This window comes from Teleopsis dalmanni, chromosome 1 (assembly GCF_002237135.1).
Source record: "Teleopsis dalmanni isolate 2A chromosome 1, ASM223713v2, whole genome shotgun sequence".
In the NCBI taxonomy this organism is placed as follows: Eukaryota; Metazoa; Arthropoda; class Insecta; order Diptera; family Diopsidae; genus Teleopsis; species Teleopsis dalmanni.
The window spans coordinates 123953784-123968203 of NC_051846.1; the positions used below are offsets into that span (position 1 = coordinate 123953784).

General features: G+C 36.6%; 1 protein-coding gene across 1 annotated transcript; it reads left to right on the plus strand.

The window, feature by feature from the left end:
* Positions 1–7527: 7527 nt before the first annotated feature.
* Positions 7528–8343, plus strand: LOC119665902. Its single transcript, XM_038075160.1, has one exon. The coding sequence runs from the start codon at positions 7528–7530 to the stop codon at positions 8341–8343; it is 816 nt and encodes a 271-aa protein (XP_037931088.1).
* Positions 8344–14420: the final 6077 nt, after the last annotated feature.

The window sequence follows — 14420 nt, forward strand, 5'->3', positions numbered from 1 at the left end:
AGTTAAGGGAAAACTAGACGAATACGTTTATAGCACCGGATAACATAACTGACATAACTGGCTAAGTAAAATTTTAAATACTATGTGCCCCAATGATTAAAAATCAAATGACACTTGTGTTATTATTTATTTTGAAGTTTTTTTAAATATCACTCAATTGTACTACAAAACAGCAGTATCAGTGGCATTCACGAGATGCGATACATGGCTACCTCCAAGCATCGATGGTTTTTGTTGATCATTTTCATGGATGGTTCTCATGTGATCTTTTAGAAGGCTACATAGCTAATGGAGATATAACAACCAAAAAACTACAATACACGACTAACTAATTTTGGAGACGATTCAAGGGTTTTCAACAAAATTTTTGGAAAATTAATATATAGTTTACATAACCGAGCATGAATTATATATCTATAAAGTGATATGTTATTTGAAATGTCTGCATATCAATTTCAGAATATGCAGTCTTACCATATGTCTTTTAAAGATTTGTACGAGGTATGGAGTTGGTTATTGGTCTAAATCCGTTTTTTTTTCGATTTCCACTGCAAGTCTGCACTTCTTATGTTGAGCCTTTTCCGAGTTAGTGCATTTGGGCACTTTTATGCTATGATGGCTGGAGAGTTTCTGCAAAGTCTCACCCATCTCACTGACTAATTTGAGTATTCCTCATAATCTTCGTGATTATTCAATGACTGATCTAAGTTCTGCGTACCGCCCCGTGCGGTTAGTGATTATTTTGATATTAGATAATGCTAAGTAGGGGACCCTGTCGATTTCGCATCTAGCTTCAGAGTTCTGTCCCTTATATACTTGTAGATTTTGGATAGTAGAGTCGGCAGCTTTGCTATAAGCGACACACCCATAAAGTAGTGCTGGTCTAATTAACTGGCTATAAATCAGCCATTTGTTCTTTGCGCTAAGATTGTTGTTTGAAAAGTGGTTGTAAGCAGTGCAGTGTTTTTGCGCAACTACTTCTTTTGACTTGTATGTGGTTGTGAAAAGTAAACCGTTTATCAAACGTGATTCCTAAGTATTTAATGCTGTCCTCCCAGTTGATCGTGGTGTCACCCATTCTCACTCTCGGTTGATGCTGAGTGCTGCGAAATTTTCATATGAGTATATAGTTTTCCCACTACCACTCCTTGGCCGAAAATACTACATAGCTCCTATTTACTAGCCTATATGAAAAACTAAACACAGTGATGAAGAACAAAACAAAAATAGTGAAATTGTAAAATAAAAAATCATGTGATAATAATTTAATTTAATATATATACCTAATAATTTGACTTCATATTTAATAATATGTATTTAATATTTATTATGATTTAATATTAATATAACCTTCGGTAGACGCCAAAATTGTCATAGCTGTAAGCTTTATATATTTAATTATACCAATTTATAAATTTCTTTGTAATACAACAAATTAAAAAATGAGATAATAGTGCTAATTATAATACTACTTCTACTACTAATACTACTACTAATACTACTTTTGCAAACAAAGTATAAGAAACAATATATACTGTGCTTTATTTGTGTTATATAGCAATAATAATTAAAATAAATATAATTACGAACATTTATTCATGACTATACTAATGAAATTTTACTTATCTGTTTTTTATCTGTTTATCTTAGTGTCTACTCTCTTATTATTGTATTTAAGTCCATGTTTTCTATAATTTTGTTCTTGATTGACACATGCGGGTTAATCGCCGATCGGTTTTTATCAGCTTAAGACATTCAATATTCCATACTTTTCGATATACGTCTTACGTGTTACTATCATTTATGATATTTTAGATATAGACAGACGTAGATATATTATTATCAAGCAAAAACAATTTATAAGTTCAAATTTCAGATACTATGCTACCAACATATATGGTTATGAGCTTTTGGTCAATATTAATTGAAGATTGTCAGAGTGTTGCAGAGTTACAAAAGCTGTAATTTTTCTGAAATCTATTCTGTGTTGTACAAAAATTCCCTTTATTTGGAGTACTATTTTAACTGAAAAAATATTTTATTAAGTCAACTCAATATAATGTATAAAAACCAACAACTTTATATCTTTTTTTCTGAAGAAGTTGTAGATTGATATTTAAGACGTGTTAATATTCTGGCTTTAAAAGTAGGCTCAATTTCAAGGTCTTTAACTAATTCCTTCTCTCTTAAAGTGGTGTTTTTGAAGCTAGTTGATCCGCTCTCTTTTATTTAAGCACAACATTTGGCAACAGTTTTGTGGTTTCACCGAGATCTATATCCACTGATTGTGGAGATGTTCTAATAACATTTATTTGGAAATAATTGTTCCATACTAAATCCTCCAATGAAACTATGAAGTTGAAATCTTTTAACTATTTCAATGGCTCCAAATAATCGCACCGAATATGTTTATAACAATGTTGTTATCAGTAAAAAGTCAACAACATTGTATCAGTATCGCCACAGTGTCGTCTTACAAATCCTATTGCAAAAATATTTGCAAAATTTGAATTTCCGGTTTCTGAGGCTGCAATACGTACCTCGAGAAGATCAGGTAGAATTATTACGATTACGTCGTGCAGAAGTCGACATAACAAATTTCCTCAATGGAATATTGTTTGTTTAAAATAATAAAAATGCGAAACAAACATAATAAAAATATATGGAAAACTTGATACTTATTGTTAGATGTGTAAATGAAATTAGACATTTAACAATAAATATTCTTTGCAGTATATTTTATGGATGATTTTTTATGTATGACTGAAGTGTTAATGTGGATGAGATTGGTTGTAAACACAAGTATAGGCAATGAGCTATAAAATTTCAAAGGATGTTGGCAACAGCTCTGCAGCAACTTTAAAAACTTGTGAAATCAACAGGCAGATTAAGAAAGAAGGTTCTGAAATGTTGTACGTTTACATTGCTTGTAGACCACAAGCTCCAGGTCAATGATTTTAGTTCTAACAAAAGTGCTTTGACTATGACAACAAAGTGGTTTCGAAAAAGGATTATCAAGCTAATGGTTATTAAGCTAATGATTATTAAGCTAACGACAATACGATATAAAATATCACAACAGACACAGATACGTCAACTCTGATATTATTTTCAAGCCCAGACGATGTTTTGGACAGTTATGACGTAATGAACCAAATATGCGAATTTGAAATGCCAGTCACCAATAAAGCTACATGCAAAATCAATGTGGGCAACTTGTAGTGACTTGATTTATTGGTAGTTGGTAGTTGACTTTGATAGTTAACAGCAACTAGTAAAGACTTAATAATAAGAGGTAAGATATGATTAGTGTGAAATAACATGCATAACAACTTTGCTCTTAGGAAATAATTCACAAAGTTATAGGACGCAGCTGCGTGTGATATATACAAAGTGACTGAACTAGCACCAAAGCAGAACGTCAGACGGCATGACGACTCGTTCGCTGGTTCAATTTCTGACTCAACGTAGACATTAAGAAAATGCGTCAAATATTTCCTTGTTTTCGTTTTAATGCAAATTGCTGAATACTATCACCAATAATTCTTGTTTTGAATTTGATTATTGCTTCTGGAAATTTATTCCAGGTACTGATGAACACCAATAAACCGCACTTTAGGGATTTAATGCTTCAAAGCTTTTTGCACATAAAACGATGTCAAGTATATCACAATTAAACTGTTTCATTTTTATATTGTTAGTTTCACGGTCGTCCAGTCCGCATCATTAGGTGGCAGATGTTCGCTATGAAGGCACGCAAAAAAAGACGAAGCAAAATTAAAAATCACAGTACTTATGTCCACACCTACTGTTGAGATGAGAATTGTTGGGTTCTGTATGAGCGCGCGTGGATATTCCACATCACACATTTTGAGTCTTGAATAACTTGGTCAAAGCAGCCGTATAGGTAAATCGATAGGATAGGAGGCAGACAATTCACAATTACAATTAAATTCACAATTAAAAAGGATGAATAATGTTAGATACGTGAATGAATTTTAATTTTTAAAAACACTATTTTTTAGTACTTTTTATGTGTAATTTTTCATGTATACATTGCAAATAAAAAATTGTAAATAGGTTTAAAAAAAATTATAATCTTAGATTTACAATAGTTATAACATCTCTTACTGCTAATATTATGTATAATGAGTAATATATAATAAATATTATAAGACACATTGACATGCAGGCATAATTCCACTTACTGAAAGTCGCATTTGGCACATTCTTTAAGGTTCGGGATCTCCTTATTACGAGTACATCGAAATATAGCGCAGGTTCTTATAATTGCATTTATTCAATTAAATTAATGTCTTCAATGTGAATGTATATATACAAATATATATACTTATACATATACACTTGTATAATGTACGTTTGTATTCACATATTTAATTTATATATACATTTTCATGTATATATATATATGTATATATATAATTATATATTGTCTGTGCATATAAATAAATAAGTTATATATACATACACGCATACATATACACACTATATACACTACAGCAGTAGTGTTCTCAACTCAAAACGTGCTATGGACTGAAAAAACCGTCAATCAATTTTGCAAGGCCCGGTACATATATTCTCCCAAAATATAAGATTTTACGCAAGAGACAAAAATTAAGGTTATAAAAATTTTTGTGGTTGAAAAACTGATTAAAATTATTAACTTTATGTTTTTTAGAATACTGTATTTTTCAATATTTATTTTAATTTATTTATCTAACGCCACGAAACCGGCAGCTGTTCGGGGACCGCCGCTGTACTGTACTGTAAAAGTACAATATTGGTATATTAGGAGATAAAAGTTCTTAGTTTTTCCGTTGACAGTTATTAATAAGATTTACATCTGTGTTGGTGAAAACCAGAAGTACAATTCCTTTAAATGATGTGCATGTGTCCAAATTCGGTAGTATAGTTTTTGGGGCCAACAAGTTAATGAGATATTTTCATACTTTAGTCTGATATTTAGCCCTTTAGTCTGATATTTAAGAGACACAAACAGTTGTAAAATGTGTGTATAGTACTATGTTTTTACAAAGTTTGTGGGATTTTTAACGTTACTTTACATATGTATATGGGAGTTGGGAAACATATAGGCTATATATTAAGAAAACATCAATGTTTCAATGCTTACAGTCATTGTTTAAAAAACGTTGAGACCTATATCTGATATTCTAGTGCAGGTACACATTTTTAAGACATTTTGAAATGATATACTACAAGTACGTGTGAAAGCCAAATATAGACCTTAAAAAATCAGGGCAATAATTGAAATTGAAATTCAAATCTTAATATAAAACAAGTAAAGTTTCAGAGATGTTCTAAAGTAGAGTATCTATCCTGAAATAAATGAATGTAGCATTCGTGTGATGACTTCGATAAATATTTTGAAGTTGACTGACATTACAAATACTTTAAGTTCTTTTAAAATTCCATGAATTTGTTTTAAATAAACAGGAACACTTTTTACGATTAAATTGCAAAAATATAAATGCTACTTGAGAGTTCATAGACATTATTCAAAGATATTTAAAATTCATATTAATAAGCATGAAAATATCTCCATACACATATTGTATATTGCTAGATAATAATCAAATGCAAGCACCAAGTCCAGTAAATGCAGTTCTGACTTTCACCAACATGCTGACCACCAACATGATGAGTTAGATTTACCTAATTTATATTTTTTACAATACCATTTATACGAATGGTTTGAATATACGCGTATATATGTATGTATGTATGTATATACTTATATGTATATTAGTTTGTTGATAAAAAATTTCTTTAATTTTCTAGTTAGTTTAACTACTTTAGGTGCAATAAAACTGATTTTGTGCAAAATGTAAATTATTCGTTTGTGCAATCTGAGTATATCTGGAATAAGGATTCCTGTAGAAAAATATATAATATATTAGTAGTCAATTAAATTTATTAAATAATTTATTTAAATAATAATAATATTTTACAGTTTAAAAATAAAATTAGTTTTGTGGAGATAATTATGTTAATATATGTGATTAGAAAATTAATTAAAATATATTTTCTTAATTTTTTAAAAATTCTTAAACTACAACGAAAAATGTTTAATAATAAAAATAGAAAAAACTTTGTACACAATTACCTAAAAAAATATTTTTATATACATATATATATTAAAAAGATTTTGGCAGCTGAACAGATTTGTTCAAGATTTAACATAATAGTGCATTATACATTTTTGTAAACTTATCATAGTTGTCTAAAGTAGAGCGGAAGTGTTAATAATCATCGAATAAAATATATCAGCTGAACTTATCATCAAACCGCAATGTTGAGTAGAACTTTAACCCAGGTGCTAGAAAAAACAAGAACCAATACCTAAAAGCAATAAGTGACGAACTTGGTTCATGGCGTAGGACACTGTACTAAAGCATTTTCTTATTCAAGTTGTTTCAAGAATTGCGCGATTTTATTTCAAGAGATACACTGTTAATGATCTGGTATTGATTTTCAGATACTATAGGATCAATGGAGAAGTAGTCTTTTTTGAAGGTTTTAACATATCTTCAAACTCTATAATATATATGAAGTTTATGTATAGGAATCATTTGTGCAGGAGACCATTATTCTTGAAGGAGACCATATTGATGAATAAATCCGAAGTTTATTGTCAAATTTATTTATTATTATATATTATAATTATATTATTTTATTTATTTTTTTAATTGGTTATTCACGTATAACCAATAAAGTTCGTATATAAATAAAAAAAAGTTTTCTACAAAGACAAAATTTTGTAGAACATATTTTAATATTGACTTCTGTGTCAATTTTACTTGCATTATGAATGTTAATACTAGGGTTAAAGTAATAAATGCTTTTTATTATATATTTTTTTATAACGCTTAATATAATTATAAGAAATGAAAACACATTTTATTGAAAATTTTATTTTATCCTTATTATTAAAAATATGTTAACACTAATACGAAATCGATTACGAGTATTAAGAGCTTTTTTTGCTTTTTCAGGCAAAGAACGTCTGATGATGTATACTAGATATCAATGGGTCTGTGGCAGCACCAGCCAAACAAGTGCTCGTTCGCAGCACCAGCCAAATATGTGCATGTTCGCAGCACCAGCCAAACGTGTGCATGCTCGAACATGTGAACAAAACGAAACACGGGAATGCAATTAATGCATAAATAGAGCAACAGCGCTTGTGTACAGGCCAGTCATTCTTTGCCTTCGTTCGGGCACGGTTGCGCGGTTCATACATACCAGGGTGGAATATACAAAACTGGTGACCCCGACGTGATCAGTTCTTTTCAGAACTGTTCAGTAGTAAAGAGTATATTTCATCGATACACAAAAAGTTCTTTTCAGAACTTAAAGATATATTACATCAGCACACAAAAAGTTCTTTTCAGAACTTAAAAACATATTGCGTCAGCACACAAAAAGTTCTTTTCAGAACTCGGCGAGCAGAGTTCCGGCTTAGTGGCAGAGCGAAACTAAGAAAAAATGTCGGTGGAAAATGAGAATGCAGCATCGCTCGGACAGCAGCGCGAAGACTCGGCACCAGTGGTGAATCGCGTTTCGGTGAAGGTGCCTCCGTTCTGGCACGAGCGACCCGAAATATGGTTCGCGCAGATCGAGGCGCAGTTCGCGGTGGCAGGTGTGTGCAACGACATGACGAGATTCAACACCGTGGTGGCTGCCATAGAGTCCAGCATCGTAGCCGACGTGGCTGACGCAGTGCTTCATCCGCCAGCAGCAAACAGGTACGAGAACCTAAAAAAACAAATAATCGAACGGTATGGTGAATCAGAGCAGCGTAAAATTCAGCGGCTGTTATCAGACGTACAGCTTGGCGATCGTCGGCCTACTCAATTGCTAAACGAACTGACGACATTGGCGAAGGATAAGGTAAGCGACGAATTCTTGAAAACACTCTGGCTCCAGCGTTTGCCTCCACAAGTGCGCGCAATTCTTCAAACATCAAGCGTAGAACTGAGCGAGTTAGCTAAACTGGCTGACAAGATTTGCGAGGCAGGCGACTATCATCAGATCTCGGCAATGTCTTCAGGCAGCGGTAGTACCTGGTCCGAAGCAGAAAAAGTGTGTCAGCGCTTAGACCAAATCGAGCAGCGGTTGAGTCGTCTAGATATGAACCCCCGTCAACAGCAAGGTAGGCGTTCACTGAGAGGCCGCAGCCGACCACGTTCCCAATCGAGCAATCATCCAGAATGGTGCTGGTTCCACTCCAGGTTTGGGCGCAAGGCTCGCAGTTGCAGACAGCCATGTAATTTTACAGCATCATCGCATACAAAAAACTAAGCGCTCCTTCGCCGTCGTCGAGCCGCAACGAAGGCAGCATACAATTAGCTCGACTCACCATTAAAGATCCAGTAACGTCCACCATATTTCTGATAGATACGGGTGCCGACATCTCAGTGATTCCGCGGTCATTTTTGCGTAATTCGTGCAAAACGAGCAGCGCTTCATCAGTGAATTTGTTTGCAGCCAACGGCACCCCCATTCGCACGTTCGGGGAGAAGCGTCTTCAGTTGTCCCTTGGGTTGCGCAGAGATTTCCCATGGACTTTCGTCGTAGCAGACGTCAGATGCCCTATCGTCGGTGCCGATTTTCTAAGGCACTATGACTTATTGGTGGATATGAAACGAAAGCGACTGGTAGGCAACAAAACCACTATGGCGGCTAAAGGTGATACAGCCAAGGTGCAAACGATAGAGTACGCGTATGCAGCGTAGGTACGAAGAACGTCGAGCTGTTACATGAATACCGTGACCTGGCGACAATGAGCATAAATCGACAAAGTACCGTTACAACGGTGGAGCACTGCATCGAAACGACAGGCCCACCAACATTCGTCCGGCCGAGACGTCTAACTGGCAGCAAACTCGAAGAAGCTAAGAATGAGTTCCAGTTTTTACTGGAAGCAGGTATCCGCCAGCCATCTAAAAGCTGTTGGGCTAGCCCACTCCATATGGTGCGTAAAGGTGATTGAAGTTGGCGACCGTGCGGCGACTATCGAATGCTAAACGCACAGACGAAGCCCGACCGCTACCCAATTCCATTTATACATGACGTGACGTCTATCCTACAGGCAAAAACTGTGTTCTCAAAGATAGATATGCAGAAGGCGTACCATCAGATTCCGGTAGTAGCCGCGGACATACCAAAGACAGCCATTATAACCCCGTTCGGCTAGTTCGAATTCAAATTTATGACCTTCGGACTCCGCAATGCAGCTCAAACGTTCCAGCGATTCATCAACCAGGCGTTGGGTGACTTAGACTTCGCATTCGCTTATATTGATGACATCCTCATCGCATCTAAGAACGACGTAGAGCATGAACAGCACTTACGTGAAGTGTTCGAACGTTTAAGGCAAGCTGGATTAGCAGTGAATTTTGGTAAATGTGAGTTTGGCCAGAAGAAGATCGAGTTTCTGGGACATGTGATTGAAGCCGAAGGATTTCGCCCCCCAGAGAGTAAAGTGCAGGCTATACGTGAGTTCCCGCTACCTAAAACCGTTAAGCAGTTACGGCAGTTTCTAGGCATGATAAACTTCTATCGCCCATTCTTGCGAGGTGCCGCTCACAGTCAACAACGTTTGTTTTCGCTAACGCCTGGCACCCGCAAAAATGATCAAACAGCAATCACCTGAACGCCTGATGCCGTGGTGGCGTTTCAGCAGTGTAAAGATGAACTGGCGCAGGCCGCCCTGCTTAGCTCTATGGCGCCAGATGCACAGTTGACTCTTACAACTGATGCCTCAGGAGATGCAGTTCAGGCCGTTCTCCAGCAAGTAGTAAACGGAGTGCAGCAGCCATTGGCGTTCTACTCAAGAAAATTGAGTCCTGCTCAAATGAAATACAGCGCCTATGATCGAGAGTTGACAGTGGTTCATCAAGCTGTCCAACATTTCCGGTATGCGTTAGAAGGCCGCGAGTTTATAATATTCACCGACCACAAACCACTCGCGTATGCATTCCAGCAAGCAAGCGAAAAAGCATCTCCTAGACGAGCACGACAACTTGAGTTTGTGAGCCAATATTCGACCGATATCCGTCACATAGCGGGAGCTGATAATGTGGTAGTAGACTCCCTTTCTCGAATTGCAGCAGTTCAGTGTGAAGCAAGCGAGGTGGAAAGAATTGCGGTTGAACAAACAACAGACCCAGAGCTGCAGAAATTGTTAGACGACCAGCCCGGAAAAACGTTAGTATTAAAAAAGTGGAAACTTCCAGATTCAGACGTTGAACTGTACTGCGATGTTTCCAGCACTCACATTCACCCATACGTTCCAGCAAATTACAGGCAGCAGGTATTATAAAAGCTTCACTCCTTGTCTCACCCCGGAATCAGAGTAACTCGCAAAATCGTCCAAACAAAATACGTGTGGCCCGGTATAGCTAAAGATACAGCAAATTTCGTCCGAAGGTGTGTTGCATGCCAAAAATCCAAGGTTCAACGCCATACCCGTACGAGTATCGGTTCTTTTGCAGCGGTAGATGGCCGATATCAACACATTCACTTGGATATAGTGGGCCCATTGCCACTGTCGCAAGGAAAGCGTTATATTCTCACATGCATCGATCGTTTTTCGCGTTGGCCAGTAGCCATTCCTTTAGTGGGCATCACAGCAGAAGAGGTGGCAGCAGCATTCATTGATGGCTGGGTTTCACATTTCGGCACTCCGCATGCAGTCACAACCGACTTAGGACGTCAATTTGAGTCCACTATATTTACAGAGATGACGAAACTACTAGGAATAAAGCATTGGCGCACAACTGCCTACCATCCTCAAGCCAATGGCATGGTTGAGCGGTTTCACCGAACACTGAAAGCAGCCATACGTTGTCACGATTCCAGTAACTGGACCCAAATTCTTCCTTTAGTACTGTTGGGCCTCAGGACAGCGCCGAAAGCAGACATAAACGCCAGTCCGGCAGAGATGTTATACGGCAACCCTCTCAGAGTCCCGGGACAGTTGCTGACAGAAGTCAAAATCAAACCAAGCGAAACAGACTTCGTAAAGTTACTGCGCAGAAACTTAGGTAATGTACGAACTCAACCTGGACTGCGACACGGTCAACAACCAGTCTTTGTACCCAGCGAACTGTCAGAGAGCAAGTATGTATTTCTACGCATCGGTCGTATTGGGGCACCGTTAGAACAGCTTTACGAGGGCCCTTATCGAGTAGTCCGTCGCGATGAGAAAAACTACGTCATCAGCGTGAAAGATAAAGACGTCACAGTAGCAGTAGACAGGCATTGGCAGCAGCAGAACAACCGAACCGCCTTCAGTACAAGCACCAGGAGTCGAGCCTGTCCTCAAAGACCAGCAGGAAACCAGATCTGTGGTAACACGCGCAGGCAGAACAGTGCACTTTCCGGCCAATTTGCGCGCATTCACCAAATAGAGCGATAACAAGGCGATAGCGCGGTATCACATGCGCTCCCCCGCTAGGAGGGGGGTACTGTGGCAGCACCAGCCAAACATGTGCATACTTGAACATATGAACGACACGAAACACGGACACGCAATGAATGCATATATAGAGCAACAGCACTTGCGCACGGGTCAGTCGTTCGTTACATACGGCGTGGAATATACTAAAGTAGTATTGGGGTTATTAGTAAACGTGTTGAACAATATTATATCTTAGACATACACAAATTCTTGATCCACTGTACTACGCTCAAGCACTACAACTTGCCCAATCACGTGTTATACAATATTATACATTTAATTATGAATTATGAAGTATTATATAATAAATACCTTCTGCTCAAAAAGTATTTGGATTTTGTAAATAAAACACACAAATTTTAATATTATTCCAAATTTATTTTATTTCTTTCAAAATATGCTCCTTTTGAAACGATACACATATGCCAACGTTTAACCCAATCCATACACTTTCGTAGGCCCGTGAAGGTATGGCTTTTAGTTCCTACAACGAGTTCTCTTTTACCGATTCAATCGACTCAAAACGCTTACCACGGAGGGGCATTTTGAGTTTTGGGAATAGGAGAAAGTCGCACGGATCTAGATCTGGCGAATATGGTGCCTGAGCGATGGCAGTGGTGCCGTGTTTGATCAAAAAATCGCGTACAACAAGAATTTTTCATAGTAAAAGTCGCTAAATGCACTTGAGGTAGTCTCACATTTACAGCTGCTGTAAACAAACTAATTGACAGTTGTCGCTCAAATTTGTACCATATGTCAAGATGGGGTGTACCAACATAAAAATTTTTCGAAAAAGGTCTATTACTTAAGTAGTAGTTAACAAACAAAAAAATCCGGATACTTTTTGAGCTATAAAAATAGAATAAGCTTAAGTGATTTTGTTTACCCTTATTAAGGTGATTTTTAATAATTTATAAAAGAACTTTTAATTGTGATTATGTAATTAGAGTATAAATTTCGTTGAATCTTTAAACAGCTTGATCGGTTAAATTTCTTGCTTGTTAATTGATTTTTGAAATTAAATTTTTTTTTTGTCTTTAAGTTTATTTAAATCATCAATAATTTTTCGTACTGTGTTGTAAAAGTTCAATTAAAATTAATATTAGTATTTTATTGGTTTGCACGTGTCAAATTAACACATAAATAACATATTAGGAAGTGTATTTTTTGATATTATTTTTATTATTTTTTCTTGTTGTTAAAAGTTGTCATTCTAAATTTTGGACTCTAGTTTCCCCATAGCCAGGAGATCAGACAATATAACTAGAACTTATTTATTTTTTTGGTATTTCGCTAATTTCGATTTCAATTAGTTGAAACACTAGAATTAAGAATTAATTTACAATCCGACGCATACATTGTATAGGTACGTGAATAAGAAAAATATTCGATTAATACATTAAGGTGAAATATTTTTTTTTATATAATATATATGACTTGGGTTTCAGTCTAAATAGCTTAGTGTTACTAATTTATTGTTTTAATTGATTTTCGCTACGAACACAATCCAAGACATTTTTTTGTTTGCTGTTATTTTTGTTGTAATTGTCCTTTTCTTATCTCTCTGGGGATCAAAGAGAAACCTTTGTTTACAACATGTAAATGCTAGCGTGTGTACACACGTCGGATTTGGTTCAAGTCCCAAAAACTGTTATTCAACAAGTGCGGATAGATGGATGACGCTCAACAAAGAGCGGAAGAATTACCGCAGGAAGTGCATGAATTTCGTACATTCATCGCTTCCATTCAGATAAATGCTTGGCAAAAATTAAATTCCTTGCAACAAAACGAGGAATTTATCCAAATCCACAAGGATAACATCAAGGCAAGGCGATTTTCGCAATTAGTGGAGGTCACCTATTTGCTAGACTTGATAGAGGAGGTAGAGGAAATTAAATCGAAAGAGCAACGAAAGGAACAAACGCAGCTGCAAGAGGCTTAAATTAGCTTAGAATTGCAGTGTACGAGGCTTAGAAAGAGGCAAGAGGAATTGACCGAGCTTTTGGTGACAGCAGAAGAGGAAAACGAGCGCCTCATCCAGAGTCTTAGAAATCGAGACAAGTCAGAAGAGGAAATTTCGGAAAAGTTAACGGAGAGCTTTAAATTAAAAGAACAGGATCACGTCATTGAAACATTGAAGGTGCAATTGGAAAACACAAGAAGGGAGCTGGACAATTTAATAGACCAGCAACACCCAGCGTAGATATATTGCAATTGCCTGTAACACACACTTGGGTAATTCACGAAGAAATAAGAGCAGAAAAAACGAACTCCAATATAGCAAAAGTAACGGCAATTATGAACTCCATAAATAACATATGTACGATATTCACAGAAGTACAAGGCCCAGACCTAACGACAGAAGTAGAAACGAAGTAGAAACGTGATTCGATGCCTAAAACATCGTCACCGTGGCCCAGCCTACACAAAGATTGGGAGGAAAGTGATTAAAACAGTTCAGGATTTTTGTAAATACATTCAGGGGAGCCTCTACAAGAAAACTACACTGGAGCAGGTTCGCGGCTAATATTACCCAAGGGATAGCAGAGAAACGATGTTACTAGGGAGTCATTAATTGATTATGACAATCTTGAGTTGGAGTTGAAATTGGAGTTGATAAAGATGGCAGAAAGAAGAATATAAAAAAGGTTACCAATTGAATTACAATTAAACCTGGATGATCCAAAAGAGAGAGCCGGACGATTCGATGTCCTGCTCTTTTTGTCGAAAGAAAGGTCATGTTAGGGATGTATCGGCAACGGAGAAATACTCTGTATTGTGTTAGTTGTGGCGATTACGGACAAGAAATGGGACCGAAATTTTTTCGTTAAGGAATAAGAGGCATTATCCCCTGGGAAAAAATTCAATTTCAGTGGAAAGATTGGGCACGGGAAGAAGCAGTGTTTCAAAAGAT

Excerpts from the sequence above, each read along its gene's own strand:
- LOC119665902 (XM_038075160.1), top strand. The coding sequence starts at position 7,528 with ATGTCGGTGGAAAATGAGAATGCAGCATCGCTCGGACAGCAGCGCGAA.